The 26,822-nt window shown below is 41.5% G+C and overlaps 3 protein-coding genes and 2 long non-coding RNA genes across 9 annotated transcripts in view; 3 read left to right on the forward strand and 2 right to left on the reverse strand.

Moving 5' to 3' along the window:
* Positions 1-6,395, forward strand: part of LOC111559835 — a 27,852-nt gene extending 21,457 nt beyond the window's left edge. Inside the window, exons 2-3 of the long non-coding RNA XR_002741180.2 lie at positions 675-805; positions 6,176-6,395. This is a non-coding gene — a long non-coding RNA (uncharacterized LOC111559835). The remainder of the gene's footprint in view (positions 1-674; positions 806-6,175) is intronic.
* DUSP11 (dual specificity phosphatase 11) overlaps positions 1-10,045 on the reverse strand; it is a 21,281-nt gene extending 11,236 nt beyond the window's left edge. For 2 of the 3 annotated variants that reach the window (XM_045054418.1, XM_006930191.4), the window contains exons 1-3: positions 6,391-6,522; positions 4,640-4,715; positions 1,610-1,741 (exon numbers count right to left, since the gene is read on the reverse strand). In XM_045054418.1, coding sequence (XP_044910353.1) covers positions 1,610-1,741; positions 4,640-4,715; positions 6,391-6,491 — 309 coding nt within the window. In that variant the 5' untranslated portion in view covers positions 6,492-6,522. Of the gene's footprint in view, positions 1-1,609; positions 1,742-4,639; positions 4,716-6,390; positions 6,523-9,887 lie in introns of those variants that run through there. The other variant, XM_023251771.2, reaches the window with a different exon arrangement.
* Positions 10,046-11,729: 1,684 nt separating this feature from the next.
* CA3H2orf78 (chromosome A3 C2orf78 homolog) lies at positions 11,730-18,540 on the forward strand. Of its 3 annotated transcripts, none has more exons than XM_003984186.5 (3): positions 11,730-11,867; positions 14,860-15,621; positions 16,476-18,540. In XM_003984186.5, exons 1-3 carry the CDS (start codon positions 11,771-11,773, stop codon positions 18,392-18,394), a joined length of 2,778 nt encoding a protein of 925 aa, XP_003984235.1. In that variant the 5' UTR covers positions 11,730-11,770; the 3' UTR covers positions 18,395-18,540. The 3 variants fall into 3 exon arrangements, with proteins under 3 accessions (XP_003984235.1, XP_044910350.1, XP_044910349.1); XM_045054415.1 differs by having other exon boundaries at positions 14,860-15,135; XM_045054414.1 differs by lacking the exon at positions 11,730-11,867 and adding an exon at positions 11,875-14,266.
* On the reverse strand, positions 11,732-16,708 carry LOC123384502. The gene is made up of 3 exons (XR_006595674.1): positions 16,611-16,708; positions 12,643-12,768; positions 11,732-11,864 (listed from the first exon to the last, which is right to left on the reverse strand). It is a non-coding gene; the product is annotated as an uncharacterized LOC123384502 (long non-coding RNA).
* An 833-nt stretch (positions 18,541-19,373) lies between the features above and the next one.
* STAMBP (STAM binding protein) overlaps positions 19,374-26,822 on the forward strand; it is a 37,679-nt gene continuing 30,230 nt past the window's right edge. The window contains exon 1 of the mRNA XM_045054416.1: positions 19,374-19,522. Coding sequence (XP_044910351.1) covers positions 19,445-19,522 — 78 coding nt within the window. The 5' untranslated portion in view covers positions 19,374-19,444. The remainder of the gene's footprint in view (positions 19,523-26,822) is intronic.

Raw genomic sequence — 26,822 nt, forward strand, 5'->3', positions numbered from 1 at the left:
CTCTCTCTCTCTCTGTCTCTCTCAAAAATAAATAATAAAACATTAAAACCAAGAAACAAACATGCAAAAAACGACAATGGAAAAGTTTGGTGGTCTTAAAGGTTTCTAAACATAGAACTACCATATGATCCAATAACTGCACTCCTACCTAGACATGTAAAGGAGGTGAAAGCAGGAATCTGAACAACTATTGGTACATCAATGTTCACAGCAGTATTATTCACAATAGCCAAAAGGTGGAAACAACTCAAGTGTGCATCAACATGTGAAGAGATAAACACAATATGGAATATTACTCAGCCGTGACAAGGAATGACATTTTGTTACATGTATGAAACTTGAAAACATTATGTTTAGTGAAGTAGGTGAGACACAAAAGGACAAATATTGTATGATTCCACTCCAGAGAGTAGCATACAGGTTACCTCCGCAGGAAGAGGAAATGACATTATTGTTTAATGAGTGCAGTTTTTGTTTAGGATGATGAAAAAGTTTTGGTTATAGGCAGTGATGATGGTGACACAATGTTGTGAATGTATTTAATGCCACAGAATTGGACACTTATGAATGGTTAAAATGATATTTACGTACAACTGGCCACACACACACACACACACACACACAAACAGGAATAACTGAATTTAAGTGTCAATTCTTCCTTTTTTGAGCCTCAGATTCATCATCTGTAAGGTAAGCAGTTGTGATCATCTATCCTCTGAGCTTAGTGCAGAGCAAGCACTCAGGAGATACCAGTACTACTATACTTCATCAGCAAAGGACTGTTGTGAAGATTAACTATGATAAGGTATGTAAAAGTACTTTTTAAATGGCAAACTGTTTTACAAATCTATTTTCTAAATTTTTAAATTTATTTTGAGAGAGAGAGAAAGAGCATGAGCAGGGGAGGAGGGCCAGAGAGACAGAGACAGAGAATCCCAAGCAGGCTCCGCACTGCCAGCAAAAAGCCCGATGCGGGACTCGAACTCACAAAACGTGAGATCATGAACTGAGCTAAAACCAAGAGTCAGACGCTTAACCAACTGAGCCACCCAGGCCCCCTACAAGTATTAATAAACGTTTAGTGTTACTGTCGTCCAAGGCCATGAAATTGGTCAGAAGGATAATTCCCTCACACTGATATGTCACAAGGGCCAACAGATTATATGGGGTTCTGTTTTTTATCAGAGATACTAGGAAAAGGAAAGCATAAAACTTAGAGCTAATAGTGGTCTTTTACCATGATGTTTACATGCTCAGTCAACTGCTTAAAATAAGTGCTAAAGACACAGTGGATATTTACTTCTTTTCTTTTAGGCTGCTACTATTCTTACTAAAAATTTATTTCATTTTCAAAATATGGAACATGGAAGCTTATAGAATTTCTTAAGTACACACAGAGCCAACATTACAGTTCAATTCATGTCTTTAATCTCATTTTGAGACACCAATTAGAAGTATGTACTTAAGGAAACCGTTAACTTCCTTTTTTGAACTATTACCCGTGAAAATAAGCCAGGATTCACCTTAGTGTAAGATGATAACTACTGAATTACTAAGAATTACTATCGTATTGGAAAGTCGGTCCTTTTCAGTTAAAGCTTCCATTTACCTCTGGTTTATAATAGCGATGAGTGTATGTTAAGTCAATGATCAGTCCAAGTTCTTCATTCTGTTTTTGGAGTTTGTTAAAAAGATCCAAGGGGGAAAAACGTTCTTCTGGAGCAAGGTGCTTTTCAAAACTCTGTTAGAGAGAATGAAAGAAAAAGCAAACATGTGCTTAAAATCCTTTTCCATTTATTCAAGCCCAGTGATGCTAACACACAATGAAATTCAAAGAAAAGTTTCCACTCTGCTGGAATTTATAAGCTAGATTACAATCTTTTCTTCCAGAGATGAGGCGGGAGAAAGTAAGCTCATTTCTATGTATTTATTTCTGTGTTTACTTGTCTCATGTTGATCTCCTAACCAGACTGCAACTGCCAGAAGGCAGAGACTGCATCAATTCTGTCCATCAAATCTTCAGCTCCACCTGGCGCATCTATAACTACTTCTAAATACTTCCTGAATACTTCTCTATATGAAGGGTGGCTTCTATTGCTAAATATTCTTTTACATATTTGGCTTATTTACCTACTCTGCTCATTGATCTGTTTGGTTATTCAAATGTCAGCCACACACTTTTTTTAAATTAATAGACTAGTTTTTAGAGCAGTTTTAGCTTCAGAGCAAAACTGAGCAGAAAGTAGAGTTTCTTCTTATACCCTCTCTCCTTTACCCCACACAACTTTCCCCACCATCGACATTCCATACCTGTAAGGTCCATGTGTTACAATCGATGAACCAACATGGACATGTCGTTTTCAAGGTCCACAGTTTACATTACAAATCACTTTGTGTTGTACAGTCTACTGGTTTTGACCAAAGAATAACGACATGTGTTTATACTTACAGTATCACACAGAATAGTTTCCCTGCCCTAAAAATTGCCTGTGCTCAACACTTTTAACACAGCTTCCTATCTGACAGGGCTCCATGATCCCCTTCTCCCAGTATTCTTCCTTTTCAGAATTTTCCTGGCTATTTAGGTTTATTTTTCTCTATGAGTTTTAGAATCAATCTATTTGAGATGATGTTAAATTTATAATAAGTTAACTTAGGAAGATTTGACAGTTTGATGATATTAAGTCTTCCATGTAAAACTGTAAAAGTGTTGAAGAGTATATTAATTACAATGAGGCATACAATCTCTCCAGTAAGCTTCTTGCAGACTTGGAGCTGATGAATCAAATGTCCTCTCCAGTCATGTGAACAACAACTAACTTTAGGAAACCTTCCTGTCTGTTACCATTTCCCCCTCCTTTGAATTCCTAGGGATTTCTTGCCATGGCATTCATGTGACACTTGACATACTCTATTTCGTATTCCGGTATGCATAAGAAGTGACTGTCAAGTGACTGCTTTTCTTTGGGTGGCTTCCATAAAAACACACAGGAACTCAATGTCACGTTTTGCTTCCTAACTCTACAGCATGAAAAGGAACTGCACGGGGCGGGGGGGGGGGGGGGGGTGGTTATGCAGCTCTGTAATCCCCTGTACAGTGCCTAAACAATCCCAACGCTGAGCCAGATAACCTGAGTATACAGAGCTAGGAGGAGGCTTTTTGTCATGACATCATACAGGAAAGATCTGTGGCTGTGTGGAGGAAGGGAAACGGAAGAGTCTTCCTGTTGTCTACCTTGCTGGTGTACTTTCAGGCAAGGGGCTACGCAGGGGCCCTTGTGGAAGCTCGGGAATCCACTTTTAGAGACCACTGGGTAAGGAGTTGAGGAATCAGGACAACTGCACAGAGAAAAGGAGGAATATAGGAGATAATTCGCAGCAGCTCCAAATGGGGGCTGGGAATGTCCATTCAATAAATATTTGTTAACGTTTACTATATGCCAAACATTATGCTTGGTGTTGATGGATGTGAGTAAGAGCCATAAGATTATCTTTATGAGAAGACTAGTTTTTAAGTCCAGAGATGCAGAAGAACTGACACAGTAGATGAAAAAGGAACCCTGACCTATGAGTCACAAATTAAACAAAATCTCAACACATTCAAAGTGGCTTTTCCAGATACCAATCCATGCTATGCCGGGCAGTTTCAGGAGTCTCTTCTTACCTTTTTTATATTGGTCAAATGCTTTCCTCACCTATTCCTTCCTCAGTTCTAACAAAGACACAGTTTTCAGAGTTTCCATGCTGAAATCGCGACCTTGCTAATCAAGGGCTTTTTATTTTTTAGTTATGATGATGGGAGTGAAGTAGTCTACCATTTAGTAAATGGGGGTCACAGATGCTAGAAATCTTGCCAAATTCAGAACAGTCCTACAAATGTGTCTCACACCTGAATGACTTTTGAATGTCCTATTCAACACCTCATATAGGTGAAAAACTGCGCATAGTTATCTAAGCCTTAGAACCTAACTCCACTTCACAAATAAACGCAAGAGGTTTTCTGCAGAGTTTTAAAGTACATTGAATTTTCCAAGATAGTAATCACGTTTCAATCACGTAAAAATTGTACTTTGTTTTATTTGAAAATCTACTAAGAGCTGTTCACTATCATGGAAATTTCTGACAGGCAGTAAAACCCACCTAGATCGGTCTGCATTTGCAGTGTTTGTATTCATGCTGCAAGTAACCAACTACTTTTTTATTTCTAATATAGTCATGCCCAAACATTTACATATTGAAATTAATTACATATTACTTTATTGTAAGTTACTTTATCTTATTTAGTGTTTACATTATAATTAGAGCATAGGTTGACTTTTTTTCTTTAAAATTAAGTAGCGAAGTAGTATTTAACTATAACTATTTCAGGATACTAAAGGGGATACACAACGTACTTGTTATTAAAAAGGGAAAATGGAGGGGTGCCTGGCTGCTCACTCGGAAGAGCAAGCGACTCTTGACCACAGAGTCATGCATTTGGCCCCTGCACTGGGTAGATTACTAAAAAAATAAAAATAAAAAATAATGAATAAAAACTTTAAAAAAAAAAAGGGAAGATGGAGCATGTCAGGGTTGAGAACCAGCATTCTATATCATGAATTCAGATTTGTGAAAGAATACTGAATTAACTTTTGCTTACCTTTTTCAAAGGAACTTTGAAAGCAATGAAACGAGTCCCAGGCATCCGTTGTCCAACTGGAAGATAGTCTTTCCACCTATTAATACATTTTTTGTTAGCCGAATTTTATGTTAGCCTGTACCCCGGCATAGAATGATGGCTCCTTGTAAACGGACACCATAGCCCACACAGACGTTCCCCTCTTCGCCCTGCTTTGAATTTTGCTGTTCCATGTACTCAACCCCACCTAGTAACAACTTATACTTTTCTAGACACAGGCAACAAAACAGTGCACAGGTCTCAACAAATAAGGAACATCGAAAACCAGACTTGTCCAGTATTTTCGTATCCCCGATAAAACCTAGCCCAGTCCTGAATACTCCGGTGTCATTACTGTATACCTGTTGATTAAAAGTTTAAATTCAATTCTTTGACTTGACAGTTTATGTTCAGTCCTTACACAACTGGTGCCATCAAATGCAGTCAGTAGGGAACTTCAAGTTCACATTTTAAAAGAAAACCTGATAGAAAAGGGACTGTGAACTTCACTTAATAATGTTAGGAGTCACAGTGAAGTCATATTTGAGCTGACTTCTGTAGGATGAGCGAGTTAACTAAGGTGAATTCAGTATAGCTGAAGCATAGAAAGTGAGGACAAAAGTGGCACAAGATGGGGCTGGAAAAGCAAGGGAAGAGTCTAGTCTATGCAGACTCTTAAAGACCATGGCAAAGAGTTTCTTTTTATTCTTAAAACCATGTTTTTGATTGATGTTTACGGGCAATAGTCCAACTAGTCTATTAAAAAGACTTCCTGTGGGGTGCCTGGGTGGCTCAGTTGGTTGAGCGTCCAACTTCGGCTCAGGTCCTGATCTCACGGCTCACGAGTTCGAGCCCCACGTCGGGCGCTGTGTTGACAGCTCAGAGCCTGGAGTCTGCTTCAGATTCTGTGTCCCTCTCTCTCTCTGCCCTTCCCTTGCTCATGCTCTGTCTCTCTCTCAAGAATAAATTTTAAAAAACATTAAAATTAAAAAAAATTAAAAATAAACAACAAGACTTCTTGTGTGAAGAATGGATTGCAAAGAGACAAGAGTTAGATATATGTACACTACTTAGGACCTAACTGCAATAGATCAGGCAAGTTCTGTATTAGAATGCTGACAGAGTAAAGATATTCAGGAGATAAAATGAAGGGGACTTGATGTAGGAGATGGGAGGAAAGGAAGATTTCAAGGAATAAGAGAGTTCAATGCACACATGAGCAAAGTCTTAAAATTAATCATTTGCACAGAAGAAGCTATCTCAAATGAAACGTGTTAGGAAGCAAACCTATGCCCTCTGTGATTGCTGGAAACAATATAAATCAACTTTTTCGGAGGAAAGTTCGGATGTACTGGTGGTTTTTTTTCCACTCAAACTTGGTCCTCATTACTCACGTTTGCTGTGTCAAAACAACACAGCTCGAGGAACTGAGGGAGACTCCAATTTGGTAATTAAGGGGTGTCCCCGACACGGGCAGTCAGTCCCATCTTAAAAAGCCATTCCTGTGCATTTTAACAGAGAAGCAATGGCCAGAGCCTCGCTTTTAACGGAATGGGGAGAAATCAGAACCCAGCTGCTGTGGGCGGAGCAGCGTGAGGATCCATGCCTCCCAGCTTGGGTGGACGGGCCAAGCGCGTCGCGGGGACAGATACAGGTAAGAGACCACAAGACATGGAGTCCAGGCCGCCGAGCGCCCAAGTGGAGGGCCACGCCCAGGGGCCAGGGCAGATTACCTTTCCGGGACGTGGTTTCCGCCCCTCTTCTTGGTGGAGCGACGTCCAGAGTACGCGCGTCCTTGGCCCCAGCCGCCGCGGGCATGATGCCACTGGCTCATGTAGGCCCCAAGATGCCTCCCACCCAACAGCAAGAGAGTCAAAGCCGCCAGTCCAGCGCCTACGGTGCCAGAACAAGATCCCGGAGCGGAAGCGCCTAGGCAGCAACCCACGCAGTTCCCAGGCCCCTTGCAACTGCGCACGCGCCACCGACAGTCGTGATGACGTCAACACGCTGGCTGACGGAGAAGTTTGATTAGTAAACAGGAGTCAGAGAGCGACAGTGCCCTCCTAAGCTGGGGGTCGGTAGCGCAGGTTCGATGAGCATGTAGGTACACCAGAATTCAAATAGTACAGGACATGGAATGAGGGTTAAGTCCCAGTGCCCCAGTTCCTTGTGTGGTTCTTCCAGGTATTTTCCAACTGCTTACATTCATACTTATTGTATATATATATATATATATATATATATATATATATATATAAACGTTTATTTGTAGATATATGGATATCTTTCATTTTGTAAAAAGCAGTATAGTATACATATCCTACAGTATATCTTGGGTACTGATTTTCCCAGTCAGTTTATGCATACATCCACTCTATTATTTTTAATGCCTGCTTTGCATAGTATTTCATTGATTATAAGAGCCATAATCTATATAACCAGTCCAATAATTGTTTTCAGGTTTTTTTTTTTTTTTGGTCCTCTGTAACAGACAGGCTGCAGTATGAATGCCCTTATATATGTATACAACTATATCTAAATCCCTAGAAGTAGAATTTCTGGAATGAATGATATGTTGGATTAAAATTTGGAAGTATACTTCCACATTACCCTCCAAAAATATTGTATCAACCTACACTCCCACTCACAGTGAAACTTTTATTGGGTTCTTATCATGCACCAGGTATCACATTAGAGGTTGACCTTAGGTCTGTAGGGTTTTAGAAAATACAACAAACAAACAGACTGAAAGACAGGAGTGGAAGCTCAAGTCTAAGATTTCCACACAGTATCAGGCATAGGGAACTGTACCTGCTAGAAAAAGTCTGAATTCTGCTATAATTTAAACAGCAAAGGACAGCATGTCCTACAGTAGGTATGGAGACAGACTAGAGTACTAATTCCAGGTTAAACTGTAGATAATTATAATAGCTAATTTTTCGTTATTTGTATTCATTAGTTTCTAACTTGTGAAAGTGTCTTACTGGTACTGGGTAAACTGAGGGCCAGAAGGGTCAGAGTTATTGAATAAATGATCAAATGAATGGATAAAAAGATCACTATCTTTAACGTTTCTGGGACAGTCATATTCTAACCAAGTTTAAATCCACAAGCATTTACAATTCGGAAAACTTACACATAATTTAAAACAGGTCAATATTAGCAAATTGCTATTTGGAAAAAGAAAAGGTGTAAGTTAGCACAGCGTATTTGCAAACTTACAAATAGACACATTCAAATTTGGTGCTAAATCATAAAATATTCTTTTGGAATTTATTTTTTTAAAAAACAATATTCAATAGGCATTCAGTGGCCAAAAAGTATGAATGGTACATATATCTACAGACATGAGAATATATAAAATGTGACGTAAGTCTATCAGAAACCATAAGGTATATTGGTCTTGCACTTCTTATTTTTTAATTTTTAAGTTTTATTTATTTATTTTGAGAGACAGAGTGAGCAGGAGAGGGGCAGAGAAATATGGAGAGAGAGAATCCCAAGCAGGCTATGCACTGTCAGCATGAAGCCCAATGTGGGGCTTGCACTCACGAACTGTCAGATCATGAACTAAAGAGAACCAAGAGTCAGTTGCTCAACCGACTGAGCCACCCAGGCACCCCTGGTCTTGCACTTCTAATTTGCTACAAGACACAAACTCAGTTATAGTTCATGCAAGAAAATCCAGATGTAGGCATAACAGGATTTCCAGAAAATATGGGAACTAGAAAAGAGTAGGCCTTTGGATGGGAGTAGGTCCAACATGAGGCAAAAGAGTACCTTGGGATGCCTGGGTGGCTCAGTCAGTTGAGCATCTGACTCTTGATTTTGGCTTGAGTCATGATCCCACGGTCGTGGGATGTAGCCCTGCATCAGGCCGTGCTGAGCATAGATGCTGCTTAAGATTCTCTCTCTCTCTCTCTCTCTCTCTCTCTCTCTCTCTCTCTCTCTCTCTCTCCCTCTCTCTCTGTCTCTCTTTCTCTCTCCTTCTCCTTCTGCCCCTCTCCTCCACTCGCTCTCTGTCTCTAAAAAAAGAAAAAAAAGAAAAGAAAAGAATGCCTTAATAGATATGTAGTATACTGGAATGGAAAATATAGGAGCAAGGGATATTTGGAACACCAAACAGCTGAGTAGTTGACACTAACAAAATCTACTAGTATCTGGTAGGGCCCCAGGTACCAAACCTCAGGTGTTTGAGGGATTCTAGTCTTTAACCCAGTCAAAAAGTAACAAAAGGGGAAGTAAAGGAGAGCAGTAGCAGTAGCAGATGGACTGGATATATTACACCAAGACAAGTCCTATTTATCCCAATGTCTGCAAAATGCAGGAAGAGGGTCTATAGGATAAGACCATACTCTAACCACAAATATAAGACTTTAGGTCAGGATAGGGCTTGATGCTAAGTTCCAGAGTGTTTGACTAAAGCTTTTTAGGTTATTCCTCCTCCATTTTAGAAATTAAGATGATTCTGTAGGTTAAGTCAAATGGCTGAAAATCTGGAGAGAAGATAGAGAGGCTGGGAGCCAGGAAAGGCCTAACTAAGGGTCTGCCTAAGTAGAACTGAATGTTGGGACTAGATATTTTAATATGTAAATATTTCACTGCTACCACAATTTGTGTTACTACACTTCCTCCAACCTTACAGCACTCACCCTAACCTGCAGTAGCTATAGATTCCCTTGATTTCCATAGGAACATAGAGAAAAGAGAAACTGGTCTGGCTTGCCTATTATTTCCTATATATTGTTAGCCTCACATTATATACTAATATCATAGAGGTAGGCTATTTGAGGTATGAGTCTTAGAGGAAAAAAACGCTGAAAAACATTTATAAGCTTAAGCCATATCTCTATGCTGCAACACCCCTCACAATTTCTTCTCAGATAAGCATCATCCCCCATCACTGAACAAACTCATATCTCATAATAGGAAAAGTAGGCCTATAAATGAAACATTGTCTCTGGAGGTACCACCTGTGAGCTATCTTCTTGTGGGCTCTTGGCATCTTCTATCATGTACCTCCTACTCTTTGGCCACAGGTACTCTTTGGCCCAGAAAAGTCCATAGGTAGGCTGATCTGGGCACTCCTAAAAGCTTACCACTGAGGAAAATGACTTGATCCATAGATTTCCTCCCCCAAACCAGCTTACTTCACATAAAAAGCATTAGCAGCTCAGAACTAACTCACTTCATCACAGGGACAAGAGTGGTTAGTAAGAAAAGTACTAACCCAGGGAACAAAAACAGAGGTAATCCAGGCCAGTTCCAGCTGGCTGCAGACATCTTCCTTATGCTTGGGTGCACAGTATAACTCACCACAGGGCCTTTCTCATGGACCCTTTCTAAGTGTCTCCACAAAATCCAGCAGGTTGATTAGTTCATGATGCTTCAAAAGAATCATCAAGAGAAAAACATGCAATATGTCTTACAATGCTGGATACCTTAAAAATACAAGGGAAAAAATATAGAAAAAATGGAGCATTTAAAAACAACTTATATCCTGTGAACATACCGATCAATGATATAAATGAGGTAATATGACACAAAACACAAAAAACACACAAAAAAATATATTTAAGATTATTCTTTTTAGTGTACAGAATTCATGGCAAATGCTGCACTATCTAGTTGCATAAATAAATATATTTATTTAACGAATATAAGATATTAAACACTAATATATGTTATATAAGTTATAATCAATATATTATATATGCATTGATATTATCATTGTTATGTCAATATTATGTTAATATATAAGTACGGATTTACACTTATATGTATATAATTGCATGTTCTGTTACTATAAAATGAGGCCAAAATGTGTCAACTTGTTTCTCACAGAAACCCAAAATCCACACGAGGCTCTTTTTTCCTGTACCCTTTCACTTTGCATGTTCCCTATTCTCAATGAATGTCCTCTTCTTTCTGTAAACTATTGTACTCTTCATTTTGCCTGATCTTGCACCCAAGCATGGCAGGCAGAGAATCCTAGAGGCCCAAGATTCTACAGTGACTGTTTGCAAGGGGGGAAGAGGCTATGGTAACTGCCACACTGGATACACTTATGTGAGAATGAGAAAGGGAAAGTACCCTGAATGCCCGGAATGCCTCTCACGTATAAAACAGCTGGATGGGATTGCAGGATGCCTGTGTGGCCCAGAGATGGAGGGAGCAAATTATGGGCAAAAGAATTGCAACCAAATGCTGGAAAAGGAAAGATTTGCAATCATCTGTGTCTTCCAACTCTCTGGTATTTGCTTCTAACGGGCAGAATTCATTCTGCAAAGCATCAGGCACTGAACAAAAGACTCCTGCTGCTGGAGGTTGACAGGAAGTAACATCCATGAGTGTAAGAATGCAAGATCAAGACCCCTCCCACAAACAATGCCTATGATGAAGGAGAGGAGAAGAGAGATCTAAATTCAACCTTGCCCAGCACAGCCCAGTCCAAGGAAGGTAGGATTCAAGGAGACGAGCCTTGCACCACATTGTTCTCCACAAACTTCACTGAAGCACTGAACAAACTTCACCCTACTCTTTAACCAAGTTACAAAAAGAATTCCTTAATTCCTTCTTTTGCTCCTTAAAAGCTGCAGTAAGTTTACTAATCAGATCCACTAATATTATTTCAGAGCCCCTTTAATTGTTCAACCTAGATGTGCCTTTCCTTTCTAAGGATGTTCGTTAACTGGATATATAATTGTAAATGTAGAATACAAATGACAAAATATAATACATAGACTATGAATAACTATTAGTTCATTATATTAATGAACACCTCTAAGAAACATTGAGATGATTTCCCTAAGATAAGAATGTGAGAGAAAGTGAGACTATCACATCTGTCTTATAGGATTAGGTACCACTTAGGTGTTGTTTTAGTTCTCCTGCCACTCCTTCCACCAATCCCGTCTTCTTGTTGGGAATCTGACCTCCCTATTGGCTACCTCGTACCTTTAAACTGCCTGCTTTGTGACATCATTCTCCCACCAAACCCCCACCACCTGGTGGAATCTTGGGGTTTCCATGGAGTCACCTGTAAATAAATTTGGATCATCGCAAGTGACCAGTGACCAGTGACCAGTGACCGGTGACCTTCGTACTGGACACATGCACTCTTCGGCTTCAGCCACTCAGACATCCTCCAGTATCGTCTCTTCATCCCTTGTATCCGGAGTTGATGTTTCCTCTTCTCTGACCATGTCTGGTAAGGAAAGAAACTTAAAAGTTTTTCATTAGATTTTATTTTTGCCCCTAAATGTAGTAGTAGATTCAAAATAGCATAGAATCATGGGAGAAAGTATTGAACTAAAACTCTGGAGACCTCACTTCAGTTTTGACTTTGGCATTTATTACCTGTGTGACTTTGGACAAATCATTGACTCCTGAAACCTGTTTTTTCTTCATCTGTTATATGAGGATGTTAGATTGGTTGTTCTCTCTGGTCCCTTTCTTTTCTAATACTGAGTCTTAAAGGGCACCCATGTAGAAAATGAAATCAGAGGCTTGTTGAAGAGTGTTTCAACAGAAAGAGAGAAAACCTAGGTTATGTAGAAAACTAGCAATATTTACCAAGATATTTCATCTGTTAACAGTTCCTCCACTAATATTTTGACTTAGTATTTTTAATTTAGTGCTGCTCAAAAAGTCAAATTCACATGTTTTCTAACTAATGTAGGTGTAAAGGGAAAACAGGAAAAGAGGATGGAGGAGAGTGGGCTCTAGGGAGGCAAGTCTTGAAAGGTAAGGAAGTTTAGGATTGTTTCCCTCAGCACAGGCTACCAGGAACCAAGGAGGAGGGGGAAAATATAAGAATGAAAAGAAAGAGCATAGAGAAGATCTCAAGGGGAGAGGGTGGGGGAAGAGGTAGTTTAGGGTGGAATATTGAAGGAAACCAAAGATTTTAAATTAAAGCAGAAAGAGCATAAAATGAAATCTGCTTAGAGCAGGGCAAAACAAAGTTGATTTTAGCTAATACTTACATTAAGAGACTAGGAAGGAAAGTAAGGCCGGAATTGGGCGTCACCAGGAAAAGCAACTTACAGAAAGGTCGTACTCAGTTGTTGTTTGCTTGCTTTTTTGTATTGCCTCTCTGAACACAGATGGCACTGAAAAGTTTTGAATGTAAACATTTTAAGAAATATGCTTTAGAAATGATGCTTCTTGAAAAAAAAAAAGAAATGATGCTTCTTATCCAAGAAATTAATAAAAGTGACTATCTAAGGGGCTGGAGGAAACCGAATAGTCAGTTTTATTTCATTCTGCTTTTTTAAGCCATGTAGGTGTTTTGCCTATTAAAAACAAGACTCAGTTTATCTAAAAATTGGTATCTCCTAGACTGAATCATAAGGACTAATTCCTTTGTGTGATAAGTAGGTTCCAAGTCAAGGCTTCCTTTCATCTTCTCAGTTACTTTCTTCCCAACATGGAGCACACATCTGTTTTCATATCTCAGCAACCTAAGAAGAAAAGTCAAGCCCCACATCCCTAATTCCACATTTATCTAAAACAATTTTGTAGAGTCCTTTGGGTTTTCTTACATTAAACATTTTTGTCTGTTTGTTTGATTTCAGCGATGGTGTTTTTTTATAGGCTTTGGGGATGACATTTTACTGAATGCTGAAGATGATTAAAATATATTTTTAGATAAATAGAAAAACCTTCATGGTGCTTTTTAAATGTTCCTCCTTTTGTTATATGATTATATTGAAATATACATTTGTATTAGACTTAGTATCTGTTACTTGCTGGGTAATATTTGGGAAAATGGGACTGAATGCAGTAACAATTCCTTTACACTTATTTTCCTCTCTGCTTTGTACCAGATTTCATTGTAATACTTGTCTACAAAAGCTGTGGCTACCTATTCATTCACATTTATGGCATTTGCTGCTTGTTATGCAGTTTTTACTGATCTATCCTTGTCTGTATGTCCTGGTTAGGAATTCATTCAAAATCACCTTCTGTTGTTGTGGGCTCCATTTTGTTTAGTAGTATTCAGCAAAATTGGGTAGGCAATATTCACTTCTGTAATATTGTATGTATGATAAAGAACTTGTTATATCAGTAAACTTATTATGCCTCGATGCTTGCTACATATCCCAGTTTTCATTAATATCTATATATTTCTTCTTAGTTCTGTAATGTGTGTTTTTCATGATTTTTCTGTCTTTTCGGAACATATCTTCCTTCATATAAATCATATGTAATGTATCACTTTTATTCATGTGCGAATTATTACTACTACCATTGTTGTTGTTACTATTACAACCACTTTATAGATGAGTAAACTGAAGCACAGAGACAGCTTAAATAACTTGATTCTATCAAAAAGCACTTTTTGAGAAACTTAGTTTCAGGTAGTCATTTTGAGGTAGGATCAGAAACCAGGCTTAAGAAGAATGACCCTTAAAAAAAAAAAAGGTTTTATTTTTAAGTAATCTCTATACCCAACGTGGAGCTCAAACTCACAACCCCGAGATCAAGAGTCACATGCTCCTCTGACTGAGCCAACCAGGAGCCCCACGAATGACCCTTTGAATTTACCAGCTGGACTGAGCTGTATGCGAACTGCACAAGCAAAACAAGACCCTGAAGATTACAATGGTAATAGCTGTATCAGTTTCTAATGGGGGAGGAATCTACATTCATTGTATTTCTCCTGGTTTCTGGCAGCATAATGCTCAGAGTAGGGTCCTGGCAAGGATGTCACGATTATTAGTTTTTATAACCTGGTAATGAGACCTAACATAATGGGAGAACTTGAACAAGTCAGTCTGACCTCCCTGGCCTCAGTTTCCTCACTCGTGAAATGAGAATATAGAACAGAGGTTCTCTAAGGACCTCCGAAGACGGAAGTGCTTCACTTCTAGGAAACAGTATGTGAGTGGATGCTGGTGTAGGCTCAAGGGAAAGACAGGGCAGGGAGAAGGTTGCTTCTTGCTTATGGAATCATGTACGAAGCACACCACCTGGGTCTTCCACACATCTGTGCCCAAGTTGGGAGCACAGGCAGTTAATATAGAAGAGTACCTACCAAGCTACTTCAGCCCTTACAACCATCTTAAATGGTTTGATTTTTGGTATCTCAGCAACTATTGGTATTAGAGGCTTCTTGGTAGCAACAACTTTAAGATAATGTGTTTCCTCAAACATAGTGAGATCTCCCTGATTCTTCATAACCCTCTTGTTCCCTACAGAAAATTTCCAAAATCCATCTTTACTTGGAACTCCAAACTCTCTGCAGCTCTCTCTCCCTGTGGTGAGCAATGCAGCTTCCCTAGCAGGAAGTGTCTACAGCTTCTCCAGAGTCTCTGCTCCAGCAGTCAGTTCGGCATGGCTACTGCCATCAGCTTCTGGCACTTCTTTCCAGCCACTCATGGGTAGTGCCTACCTTTACCAACATTCCAGTACAACTATGTTGTCTGGAGTTACTGCCCAGAGCCAGATCTCCACTTCAGCTGCTTCCTATCCAGGTATTTTTGAGTGGGATAGCACAGGGAGCACTGAAAAGAAGTCATCTTCACTTGGAGACTTCACTGTGACTGTCACTGACCAGGACACGGCTGTTTCTTCCATATCTATGGCAGCCCAGTATGATAAAACTTCAGAGGCCAATAACATGGTCCCTCTGTATCCATCACTTTCTGCCAGCCGTGTTCAGGGAACACCATCTCAGATTCCAAATCAGGGACACAGCCTATCACTTCCCTACCAGGAAGGAAGCCAGGTATATTACTATAATCAAGGCACACTGGGACCTCTACTGTCTGGAGAACTTGGTCCCTACCTGCAGTCCTATGGCTCTGTGTCATACATGGGAAGTAAGGCCTCTGCCCCCCAACCAGAAATGGTCATGGTACTAAAGGAGGTTCAGCCCACAAATGTCCCACCACCAGCCTCCACCTCTGGAATCTACTACTCTGTATCTGCTCAACCCATCACAGAAACAAGTTTTCAAGGTGAGTAGAAATAGCAAGAGGGAAAGAATTAAGGTCGGCATCCAAAAACAGGATCAAATCTTCAGCCAAGTAGTAGTGAATCCACAGAGAAGCAGAATTTAAGTCCTGAGACTTTAATGACCACTACCCTCACTCAGTGCTCTCCATTTTCAGACTCTGTATAAGAGCACTAAATAGGGGTGGGAAGGTGAGACACTGAAATGGCCATCTATGCTACAGGTACAAGGACCCCAAGTGCATGCACAAGGGCTACCACACTTTTCACTGCCCTAGCTGATCAGTCTCCTGTACTACCACACTGTAATGAACTCCCTCCCCTGATCTATTGCTTCAGTCTCTTTGGAAAGCATTTCGGAACTCTTATTGTGATAGTGCCAGTTTAACTTTCCCTCACTTCCTTAATTTACACCAGGATTTAAGACCTTGTGTTCTGAGATGCTGTCCAAAGCAAGCAGGCAAAGAATCTATCCTTATATATTTTATCAGAAAGAGCTCCATTCCCTCTCCTAGTCCATGGTGTGAAGTATTCTTATTCTCTAAGGAAAGTGGAGAGAATTGCAAGGATTCTATAGGCTTTGTAGAAACATTTCATAATTTAAAAACCACTTTAGCCTCTTATTTTACTTAAACTTTGTATAAAATACAAAGAAAAGCAAGAATCAATGACATCAAATGATCACTGGTGAGAACTAGAAGTCATCTCCTATCTCCTACCACAGGGTTCTGTCCATGATCCTTAAGAAGAGCTGGTAGAACCACCTTGCCTATTGCTGGAAGGTGCATGATTTCTGTCTTGGTGTCTGGGGGAGCATCTCACTTACCAGGGAATGACTTCTTCCTTGATTTCTTTGTAGTGGTGGATACTTCCCTGGGGATGGAGACTTCCCTGGGATTGCAATCTCCAAGTCAGACATTTTGTCTGCCACAAACTCCAGAATTCCCCAAGTCCTGCAGTAGCAGAAATATCCAGGTACTTGAAAGCAACCCACCTCCTGAACTTGGAGACATCTCAGTGATAGCTCCTGTCCAGAGTTCCAGTAATCTGCTGGCACTGCCTCCAGCTCCAAGCCAGGAACAAACTGAGAATAAGAATTTGAGTGATACTAAAACCAAGCTTTCAAAGCCTCTGGATGCCTACCAGATCCCATTAGAAAATCAAGATCCTCCACTTCTTCCTTTAGAAATTCCTGATATTCACCAGCTCCTGGCCTGCATTGATCCCCTTGGCCAAGAGGAGCAGTCTGGTTCTGAAAACACTGATCTGGGAAAAAATGGTATGAGTCTTGAGGACCAAGGGACCCTTGAAAATGGGATTGTATCTAGTGGTGGTTTCGCAGACATCACTACTCTAGTGGAGGATATTCATCTTCCCCAGCTCTTTAATTCCTTGAACGACCTTGATCAATCCAAAGGTCCCAAGGTGATCAATGCCAAAGATACCAGAATCATCAAGTTGAATGAAGTGCAAGAAAAGTCAAGTGTCATAAAGTTGTCCTCTGATCAAGCCAGGAAGAATAAACACAAAGCTGCTGAGACTATCAATGGTGTTCCCAAGACCAAAATCCAGCCAAAGGACCCAGGATGCCTGTTAGGGGAAGAAGTGGTTATTTGCAATGCTGGAGATAGTGACAGGGCTCATGTGAATTCAGCCAAGCATTCCAACAGCAAATCTCAGAAAGCTGCATCCAGCAGGATCAGCAAAACTAAGAGCCATGGGCAGGAAAAGACCAAAAGGAGCAGAGAAAACAACCCCAAGAAAGCTGAAGAGATTAAGCAGTCAGGGAACACAGTCAAGGCAGAAGAGAAGCCAACCATTCCCAAGATGAAGCGGAGGAGAAATCAACCTGAGCTTAGCCAAGAGACCTTTAAAAAGCCTCGAAGCTGCCTAGGCATGCACATGTTGGAGTCTGTACAGATTTTTCACGCGCTGGGGAAAAAGAGTGATAAGAAAATCAGACTCTCTTCCTCCTGGGCCCTGGGAAACTCCAGCAACCCTAAAGTTGCCCAGCCATCCCCAGTTATCAAACGATGGCTGGACACCCCACGTGAGGGTAAAGGTCCTGAAAAAAATAAAGTCAAAGTCCAGAAACAAGACAGTGGTGCTGACACAGAGTGTCCATCTCCATCCCAGTATGAGCTGCCACCTCCTGGGAAGGTCAAGTTGGTGCCTTTGCCTTTTCCAACCTTGGAGAAGCCTCAAGCTCGACCTGTTCTTCGGAGGCCACACTCTCTGGCCTCACGTCGGTCTGCTGTGGCTTACCCTGCCCGGCCAGGGTCCACTAGCTCAGCTCAACCTATTGCAGTCAATTCATCCCGGCCAACCCCTGTCTCCTTGACAGGTCCTGCCAGACCAGCTCGGCCAATTTCAACCAATCCAACCCGACCAGGTTTGACCAACCCTACCCGGCCTAGTGTCCCTCACTCTGCTGCATCCAGACCTGCACCCTACAAAACGTCATCCTGCACCTCTCTCCAGCAGGAACCCATTCCTACTGCTGTGACCAAACTCCAGTCCCCACCCAAACCTCACAATCAATTTCTACTCCAAGACTTCTGCTTTCAACCTATTCCATGGAGAAAACCCAATGTTCCTGAGCCAGTAATGTCGAAGCCCATCACAAAAGAACAGAGGCCAGAGCGAGAGGCCATGAAGCGGCAGGCTCAACAAGAGCGTGAGAATGCAGCCAAATACACCTCTTTGGGGAAAGTGCAGTTTTTCATTGAGAGGGAAAAAGATATGGAAATTGCTCGATACTATGGCTATGCAATATAAGAGCTGCTACGTTTGTTGGTACCACTCTGGGTACCAGCCATTTATCCATATATAGATAGATAGATATAAATTTCTCTATTTACTCAGATGTATTTTAAAACTTAATAAAACATAATAAACATAATTAATAGATGAGAAATAAAGAAGACTTTTTAGTTCTGAGATACTGTTAACTGGGGGTTTTCTTTGGTGGGGGTCGGGATAAAAGTCTGCATGAGAAAGAACCAAAAGTTGGATGGGAGAATAAGGGAAAGAGGGTAAGAAGAAAAGAGGAAGGAACTTGGTCCAGGCCACGAAGGCTGAAAGGGGAGAGATTTTCTAGGTTTATAAAAAGCAGGAGTGGGGGAAATGGCAGAAGCAGGGTCTGAGGTTAGGGTTAAAAGAATAAATAGAATTGGAGATGACAGGAGATGAGTCAGTCTAGGTTGACCAGAATAAGTGTAAAGCCTTTCGTGGAGGCTGGCCTTACATCTCATGTCCACCCTATAGTATTTTAGAAGACAAGAGATTCAAGACATACCTCCAAAATGTTTGGGTTGTCCAATCCATCTATGACTATAGCTGGGTAAGGTAAGTACAAATCATCCATCTACTGGATGGATGGCAAGGGCTCACATTTATCCTGGGGGCAGCTGATCACTGGAGCCTAGCCAAGCCAACTGCTGTAGCAGGAGGCCCGCCGAGAAGCAGGAGGCACGCCGAGAACAGGGCCTGGATACAAATCACTGTTTATTAAACACCTACGCACCAGGCCGGTGAGCACACTACTTCAGTTAACCAACACAACGACATGCAACGCTAGTACCACTGTGCCACTTTACTAGTGAGATTCAGCAATGGGCTTAGGTCACGCTGCGGGCAGAGGAACGAGGCTTCAATTGGAGGCTTATATATGCCTCCAAAGCCTTCCGTATTAGCAAGCGCCAGCAGATGGCCAACCTGGCTTTCAGATCAGAGCATCCGGAAGTCACATGGTGGTCGAGATCAAACTTCCGGAGGGACTTAAACGTTAACCAGCGGGGCCTGCCAGGTCGTCCTCCATCGACGCCGATGTGCGTGCCCCTTTCTCTAAAACTGACCAACCGAAGCGCCGGAGGAAAATCCGCTGGAGGGGTCCATTCCCACAAGGTAAGAGCGGTGGGCACATGTGGGGACTCAGTAGCGCTCCAACGGCTGTAGCACACAGGTGCCAAAGGTCTAGAGGTGCTCCTTAGGACTTGGTGGGACAGCTAGAAAGAATTGGGGGGTAGAGAGAGTGAGGGCGTGGAGGGGGTGGGGCAGGAAAGGGAATGGAGTAGGGGGAGGGGAGGGATGGGGACAACGGAAAATCACCATGGAAAAATTGGCCATTTGCTTTTTTTTTTTTTTTTTGGTAATTTGCTTTTTAAAAATTATCTTGTATTGAGATATAATTAACATACCATACAATTCACCCTTTGAAACTATAAATTCAGTGTCATTAGAACATTTACAAGCATGTACAACCATCACCATTATCTAACCCATAACATTTTCATCACCCCAAAAAGAACCCCCCTGGACCATTAGCAGTCACTTCTCATTCTCTCCCCCCCTCCACTGGCAACTGGCAACCACTAATCTTTCTGTCTCTCTGATTGCCTTCTCTGGACATTTCATAGGTGTGAAATAGTACAATATGTGCCCTTTGCGTCTGACTTCTGTAATTAGCATTATGTTTTCAAAGTTCATCCATGTCCTAGTGTGTCCACTTCATTGATTTTATGACTATAATATTCTATTGCATGACTCTGCAACATTTGTGTATCCACTCATCAGTTGGTGGAGATTTGGGTTGTTTCTGCTAGTATTTTACATTTATTGAGTTTCTTCACTCCACTTCACAGATAATGACATAGGCTTGGAGAGTGTCAAAAGTTTGCCCAAGATTAAGAGCTAGCAATTGGGGGTGTTGGGGTTTGAACTCAGGCAGTCAGAATTCAGAGGTAATAAAGTCACATGACAGAACAAGGTACAAAAGGTATTCAATGGAAATACCCAGCTGCCCATTTCCCTGCCCCCTTAGAGACATCTACTTTTGCCACACTGTATGTGAATCCTTCTAGAGAAACCATTTGTCTCAACATGAATGTATCACAATGTATTGACTAATTTGCCCCACTGATTTAGAATGCCACTTTTAGAGCATACTAACTTCTTGTATGTATTTGTATTACTCTCTTCAGAGTTGTCCTGACTTTTTTGCCTACCTTTTATATTTGCCATTTCTCTGGAATTCTTTTTATCTTCTTTTTCATCTTTAAAAGTTTCCCACTTTTCTTATTTGTTTCTCTTAAGGCATTATCCATTATGTTCATTTACTCTTGTATTATTTTTAACTTAAGTCTTTATTTCTGATTTTTTTCTTTTATTTTTAATTCTGTCCTGAGCTCTATTATCCCTCCTAATTCTGATTTATGTTGGTCTTTCATCTTTTTTTTTTATTATGGTAAAATGTACACAACACAAAATTTACCATTTTTTAGTATACAATTTAGCTATTTTTAAGTACACAATTCAGTGGCATTAAGCACATCCATGATGAGGTGAAACCATCACCACCAACCACATTTAAAATAATTATGTCAAAAAATTGAACAGGACTCCAGAAAGATGGAAGCAGCAGCATAGTTTTTGGATGTCCCCAGCCGTCTCATGGAAATATATCAAACAAAAACCAAATACCATTTCCAGAGCTTTTTCATCACCCCAGACAGAAACTCTGGAGCTATTAGATAATAACTTCCCTCTCCTTCCCTCCCTCACTCCACATTCTTTCATCTTTTATGTTGTTCCTTCTAATATCTTTTAGCTTGTTGTGAATTTTTTTCAATGTTTATTTTTGAGACAGAGAAAGACAGCGTGAGTGGGGAAGGAGTAGAGAGAAACAGAGAGGGAGACATAATCTGAAGCAGGCTCCAGTCTCTGAGCTGTCAGCACAGAGCCCGGCGTGGGGCTCGAATCCGTGAACTGCAAGATCATGACCTGAACTGAAGTCAGACACTTAACTGACTGAGCCACCCAGGCACCCCATCTTTTAGCTTGTTTTGAAATAGCATGTTCCAATTTTGATCTGTTTTGTGGTCCTGTCTTTTTGGATTTGCTTTCATTTTCTGAAGGGATGCTATTCTGCTCATTTTCTTATGCTACCTTTAGAGGCCGCTTTTAGACAACAGGCTTGAGTGATGGAATGTAGAAAGGACCCACAGTGACCACCTGGAGAAATAGAGACAAAAGGGCCCACAGTGACCTCCAACCCCTGGGCCGAATACAGACTGGCCCATCAGGTGACCCACATCAAAATATCCATAGGCCCTAACCAACATGTGGGCTACTAAAAACCAAGCACAGTTAGCAAAAAGGAAAAGTTCCGTATGTCTCCATACCTCCTCACCTTCCCCTTTTAAACACAGCCCCCACACACTGTCTCCTTGCAGACAGTCTCTCCTTTGCTGTCCTGCCCACTGCTCCCTTGTGATGTGTTCAATACACTTCTATCGCCTTTGTTCTGCCTCAGGTGAATCCTTTCACCTCCAGTGCCACCGGCTTCCACCTGGTTGTTGCCCCACATGTGGAGACCCCCCCCCCCATTCTATTGTGTAGGACTTGATCTCAATCTCATTTCTGTTATCCACTTTTTAAGTGAAATCAGTATTAATGCACTTTGAAAAGGAGTTGTGGTTGAGGATCACTTTCCTAACTTCACAGAATTTGTTTTTTGTTTTTTGTTTTCTCCAAACGTAGCGTTCAAAAATGGATGGCTTCTTTCTGAGGTTTCCTGGCTCTGTTCCCTTCTCCAGACTTTTATAAAGACATTTCTCTTTGTGTCTGTTGTTGCTGTGAGAAGTTTCTCCTCTGGGTGGGTCACATCTGGAAGGGAGCTCAGGCTGCTCCGTTTCAAGACAGAGGTGGGGCGGGGCAAGAGCACCCCCAGTCCTTTAGACCCCCTCTGGGGCTCCTTGTACTTCCTCACTTTGTGGGTGGACAGGACTGCACCACCAGGTCTCAGCTGCTGTTCTCAAATTGCGAGTGAGTACCTGCTGGCAGGTTGAAATCTTCCTGCCCTCAAGGCCATCAGATGCTTCCTCCAGTCTGCGACTGCCTCTGGTGCAGACACCAGAAGCGGGCAAGTCTGTGCCTCTTGATGGTACTCTTCCCCACTGTTGTGTGTGGGTCTCAGCCTGTCAGTAACCAATGTGGTTGAACCAGTCCTCTGGTTCTTACTATGATTTCAAGATGTCCTTTAGCAGCAACCACCAGGAATGTTTGAAAAAATAGAGGTTTATTCCTTACACAGTACACCTGGGACCACACAGTGAGGTCTCAGGTAGAGACAGAGCACTGGGACCAGGGGTTCAAATCAGGACCAGGATCAAGGGTGGGGGGCTGGGGTTTCAAGGGCTCAGTCCTTAGTGGTGAATTTAAAATAGGAGTGGACGGGCATGAAGCCTACTTAAAAATGGGGTGCCTGGGTGGTTCAGTCAGTCAAGCGTCTGACTCTTGATCTCAGCTCAGGTTTTGATCTTAGGGCCATGAGTTCAAGCCCTGGGTTGGACTCCATACTAAGTGTGAAGCCTCCTTAAACAAAACAGAAAACATGGGAGTGGGGATTTAAAACACAGGGAGAAAGAAAAGACAAGTGGCCTCAAAGGTCAGTTATTGAAATTGACTGAGATTTCTAAGTCAAAGAAGCCTCAGTTGGGGGAAAGTGGCCCGGCTATTTATCCCATGTGTGGCTAGCACTGTGTTTACTGGGGTAGCTGTCTTTGAAGTGGATGCCTCTTTGAAATGAACTGGCAATCAAAGCTTAAGTCAGGCATTACAAAAAAGGAAAAAAGCAACTGTTAGGGCTTATGTTACACCCACCCTCTTGTTTTGGGGAGTTTCTAATTTCACGGTAAATGCTACCAGTGGGCCTTTGGTTTTGATCTCTTTCCATGAAAGCCTTTGGGGAGATTCAAAAACTACGCTGCTGCCTCGTCTTTCTGAAATTCCACTCCATCATTTGGCATAACTTTTTAATTTGGGGGTTCTGTAATTTTCAGCTCCTCAAAGGAGAGCCCAATTTGCCCTATCCTCTTTAGGATTCTGGCTCGGACAAAGCTTTCTAAGTCTCCTCTAACATGGAACCTCATGTCTGTATTTGCTCAGTCCATGTTTGGAATTAGAAGTCAAAACATGGGTGGAGGGACATTTGACCACCATGAGAGTAGAGTAAGCAGGTGGAGGGTCTGGCGGCAGGCCCTAGTTGGGAATGCACATATTTTCCTTCCCTTTTTTCTTTCTTTTTGTATTACTTCTCTAAACATGTACAAAATGGAACCACCAGTCTGCACTCGTCCCCAGCAAAAATTCTGGTCCATGCACTGCTTTCTTCATCATTTTTGTTTCCAGAAAAAGTATAAAGAGACTTTGCGGTCTCTCTTCCCCTTCCAACTGCACATCCAGAACGTCAGCACACTCCATCTGTCTTACCTTCAAATTGTATCTAGAACTTGTCTACTTCCAACCGCTTTTCTCCATTGCCACTCAAGTCCAAGCCCCCATCATTCCCTGTCTGGATTATTGGCAGAGGCTCCTAATTCAGAGGTTCTCAAACTTTATATATTCACAGAGCCCTTGGTGTCTCACCTATAGGCTCAAAGAAATACTTAACAGTCCCATTTATTAAGTAGTTAGGTGCCAAAAAGGTAGTAAGGATTTATGCCTGTAGTAGGCTAGATAATGGCCACCCAAGCTGATCAGGTCATAATCCCTGAAACCTGTTAATATCACCACCTTATTTAGAAAAAAAGATCTTTGTGTATGTGAGTAATTAAGGATCTTGAAGGACGCCTGGGCTTAGCGGTTCCTGAGTTCAAGCCCCACATCGGGCTCTCTGCTGACGGTGTGGAGCCCACTTCAGATCTACTGTCTCCCTCTCTCTGCCTCTCCTCTGCCTCGCACATGCTCTCTCTCTCTTGCTCTCTCAAAAAGAAACATTTTTTAAAAAGGATCTTGACATGGAGAGGTTATCCCAACTTAGCAAGGTGAATCCTAAATGCAATCGCATACGTGCATTTATATATGTATGATGTCTATGCCCAATGTGGGGCTCAAATTCACGACTCTTGAGTTTAAGACACGCATACTCCACCAACTGAGTCAGCCAGGTGTCCTTCACGTGTGTCCTGAGAAGACTGAGGCAGAAGGAGATTTGATACAGATAGCAGAGGAGAAAGCAAGGTGACCATGGATGCAAAGATTGGAGTGTGACAGCCAACAGCCACAAGAAGCTGCAAGAGGCAAGGAATGAAATCTTCCCCAAGAGCCTCTGGAAGGAGTGTAGCCCTGCTTACACCTTAATTTTGTCCCAGTGACACTCGTTTCAGACTTCCGACCTCCAAAACTGTGAAAAAATTAATTTCTGCTTTACGAGGCACCGGGTTGTGGCGATTCATTAGAGCAGCCACAGGAAAAATGCTCCAGTAACACAGCACATTGTACAATAAGACGATGCTCCAACAACCGACTAGACATCTGAAAAATAATAGCTGTAGGAGAAAAGAAAGATATTCTAATTTCACTCTTAAATAAGCACATTTACTTGCTGATGGAAGGTGCATCACTGTTGGGCACTGCACAACATCTCAAACCTCGGAGTTAAGTCGAACACTGCCAGCCTCATCTCCCGCTCCACGTTGATTTTCGAAGAGTAGTGGCTTTTTATTACAGGTACTGCCGAAAACCCAGCTGCAGAAAGATATGACAGCACTGAAAGGAAAATAGCATGACCTAATGTTGAAACTGTGAACCACCCACTAGCTGGAAGCTCACATGGTGTCTGACAGATGTCAAGTATTGCTGTGAACCCTTCAAAAATTTAGAAAATCCCGCTACACCCTGATGAATTTGCTGCGGCATCCTGGGGGCATCCCAGCATACCTTATGAACACAGTCCGTACTGGCTTCTCAGCTGCCACCCTTGCCTCTCTAAAATTTGTCCACACAGTCACCTTAATGATCCTTTCAAAACATAAGTCAGATCTTGTCTTCCTTCTGTGACAGCCCTCTCATGGCTTCCCATTTTTCTCAGAGTCAGACCCCATGTCCCCACAATGGCCTATAAGGTCCAACCTACATCAGGGGTCAGCAAACATTTTCCATAAAGAGCCAGACAGTAATGTTTGTCTTTGGGGGCCAGATTGTCTCTGCCTCAGTTACTCAACGTTGCGGTTGTAGCAGGAGAGCAGCCACAGAAAATATGTGAGCAAATGGGCATGGCTGTGTCCCAATAAAACTGCATTTACAAAGACGAGTCACAACACAGTTTTCTGACTCCTATCCTACAGGACCTACTGCTGTGGCACCTTTTGCTCATCTCCACCCCAGTCACTCCGAGGCCTCACTGTTCCTTGTGTACACCAGCAAGCTCCTGGCCCAGGGCCTTTGCACTTGCTCTTTCTTGCCTGGAATGCTTTTCTTAACCTCCAAGTCTTCACTCAAAATTTTTTCAATGAGGGTTTTCCTGACTACACCATTTGAATCGCAACTGCCTCCCTGTGCTTCTCTTTTCCTTCCGTCTGTTCCATTTTCTCCCATGGCGCGTAGAATCTTCTAACATACAATGTAATTTACCTGTTTGTCATGATCATTGTTTATAATCCATCACTCCCTCACCTATCACTAACATGTAAGATCTTTGAGGGCATTGATTTCTGTTTTTTGTCTGCTTTATTCACTGATATATGTCCAAGGCCTTGAGCAATGTTTGGCACATAGTGAGTACACGATAGATATTAGTTGATTGACTGAATGGATACTTTTCAGAGTATAAACATAGGGGCATGCGATTTTTAATCTCCCATTCAAAGTTGTAGTGCCGGTTATATGGCAGTATTTTTGCAAAGAAATGTATAAACCAAATACAAAATGATAAAATCCCTCAACCTAAAGTGTCCAATTCAAATAGCCCTGTAATTTGTTATGTGATTTAGCCTTAGTTGAAATTTATAATCTTCAGATTGTCAATCTTAACCTAAAACAAAAGGCTTTGGGTTACTAGGAACCAAATTATATAACTCACAGCTAACTAACAAATACCAAAGGAATAAAATATGTCTAAAATTGATCCCTTATGTATAGATTTAAGCATTAATTATAACAATACACACACATTAAAAACCTTTCCAAGCATGCATAAAACTCATTGTCCCAACTAGACATTTTTCTTGGCAATGAAGATACCAGTCTTCAAACAAACTATAGGTGGAGCTCCAATCCTGATTCAGCTTGATGTTACCAATTTTACCACAGCTGTCTTCTCAAGGAACAACACTTCATCAGGTGATTCCAACTTCAGCTCAAAAGGAACACAATTCGCATGCATGTGCAACGTTGCATATGTTGTAATATATAAGCGTTAAAGATC

Source organism: Felis catus, chromosome A3, assembly GCF_018350175.1.
Source record: "Felis catus isolate Fca126 chromosome A3, F.catus_Fca126_mat1.0, whole genome shotgun sequence".
Classification (NCBI taxonomy): domain Eukaryota; kingdom Metazoa; phylum Chordata; class Mammalia; order Carnivora; family Felidae; genus Felis; species Felis catus.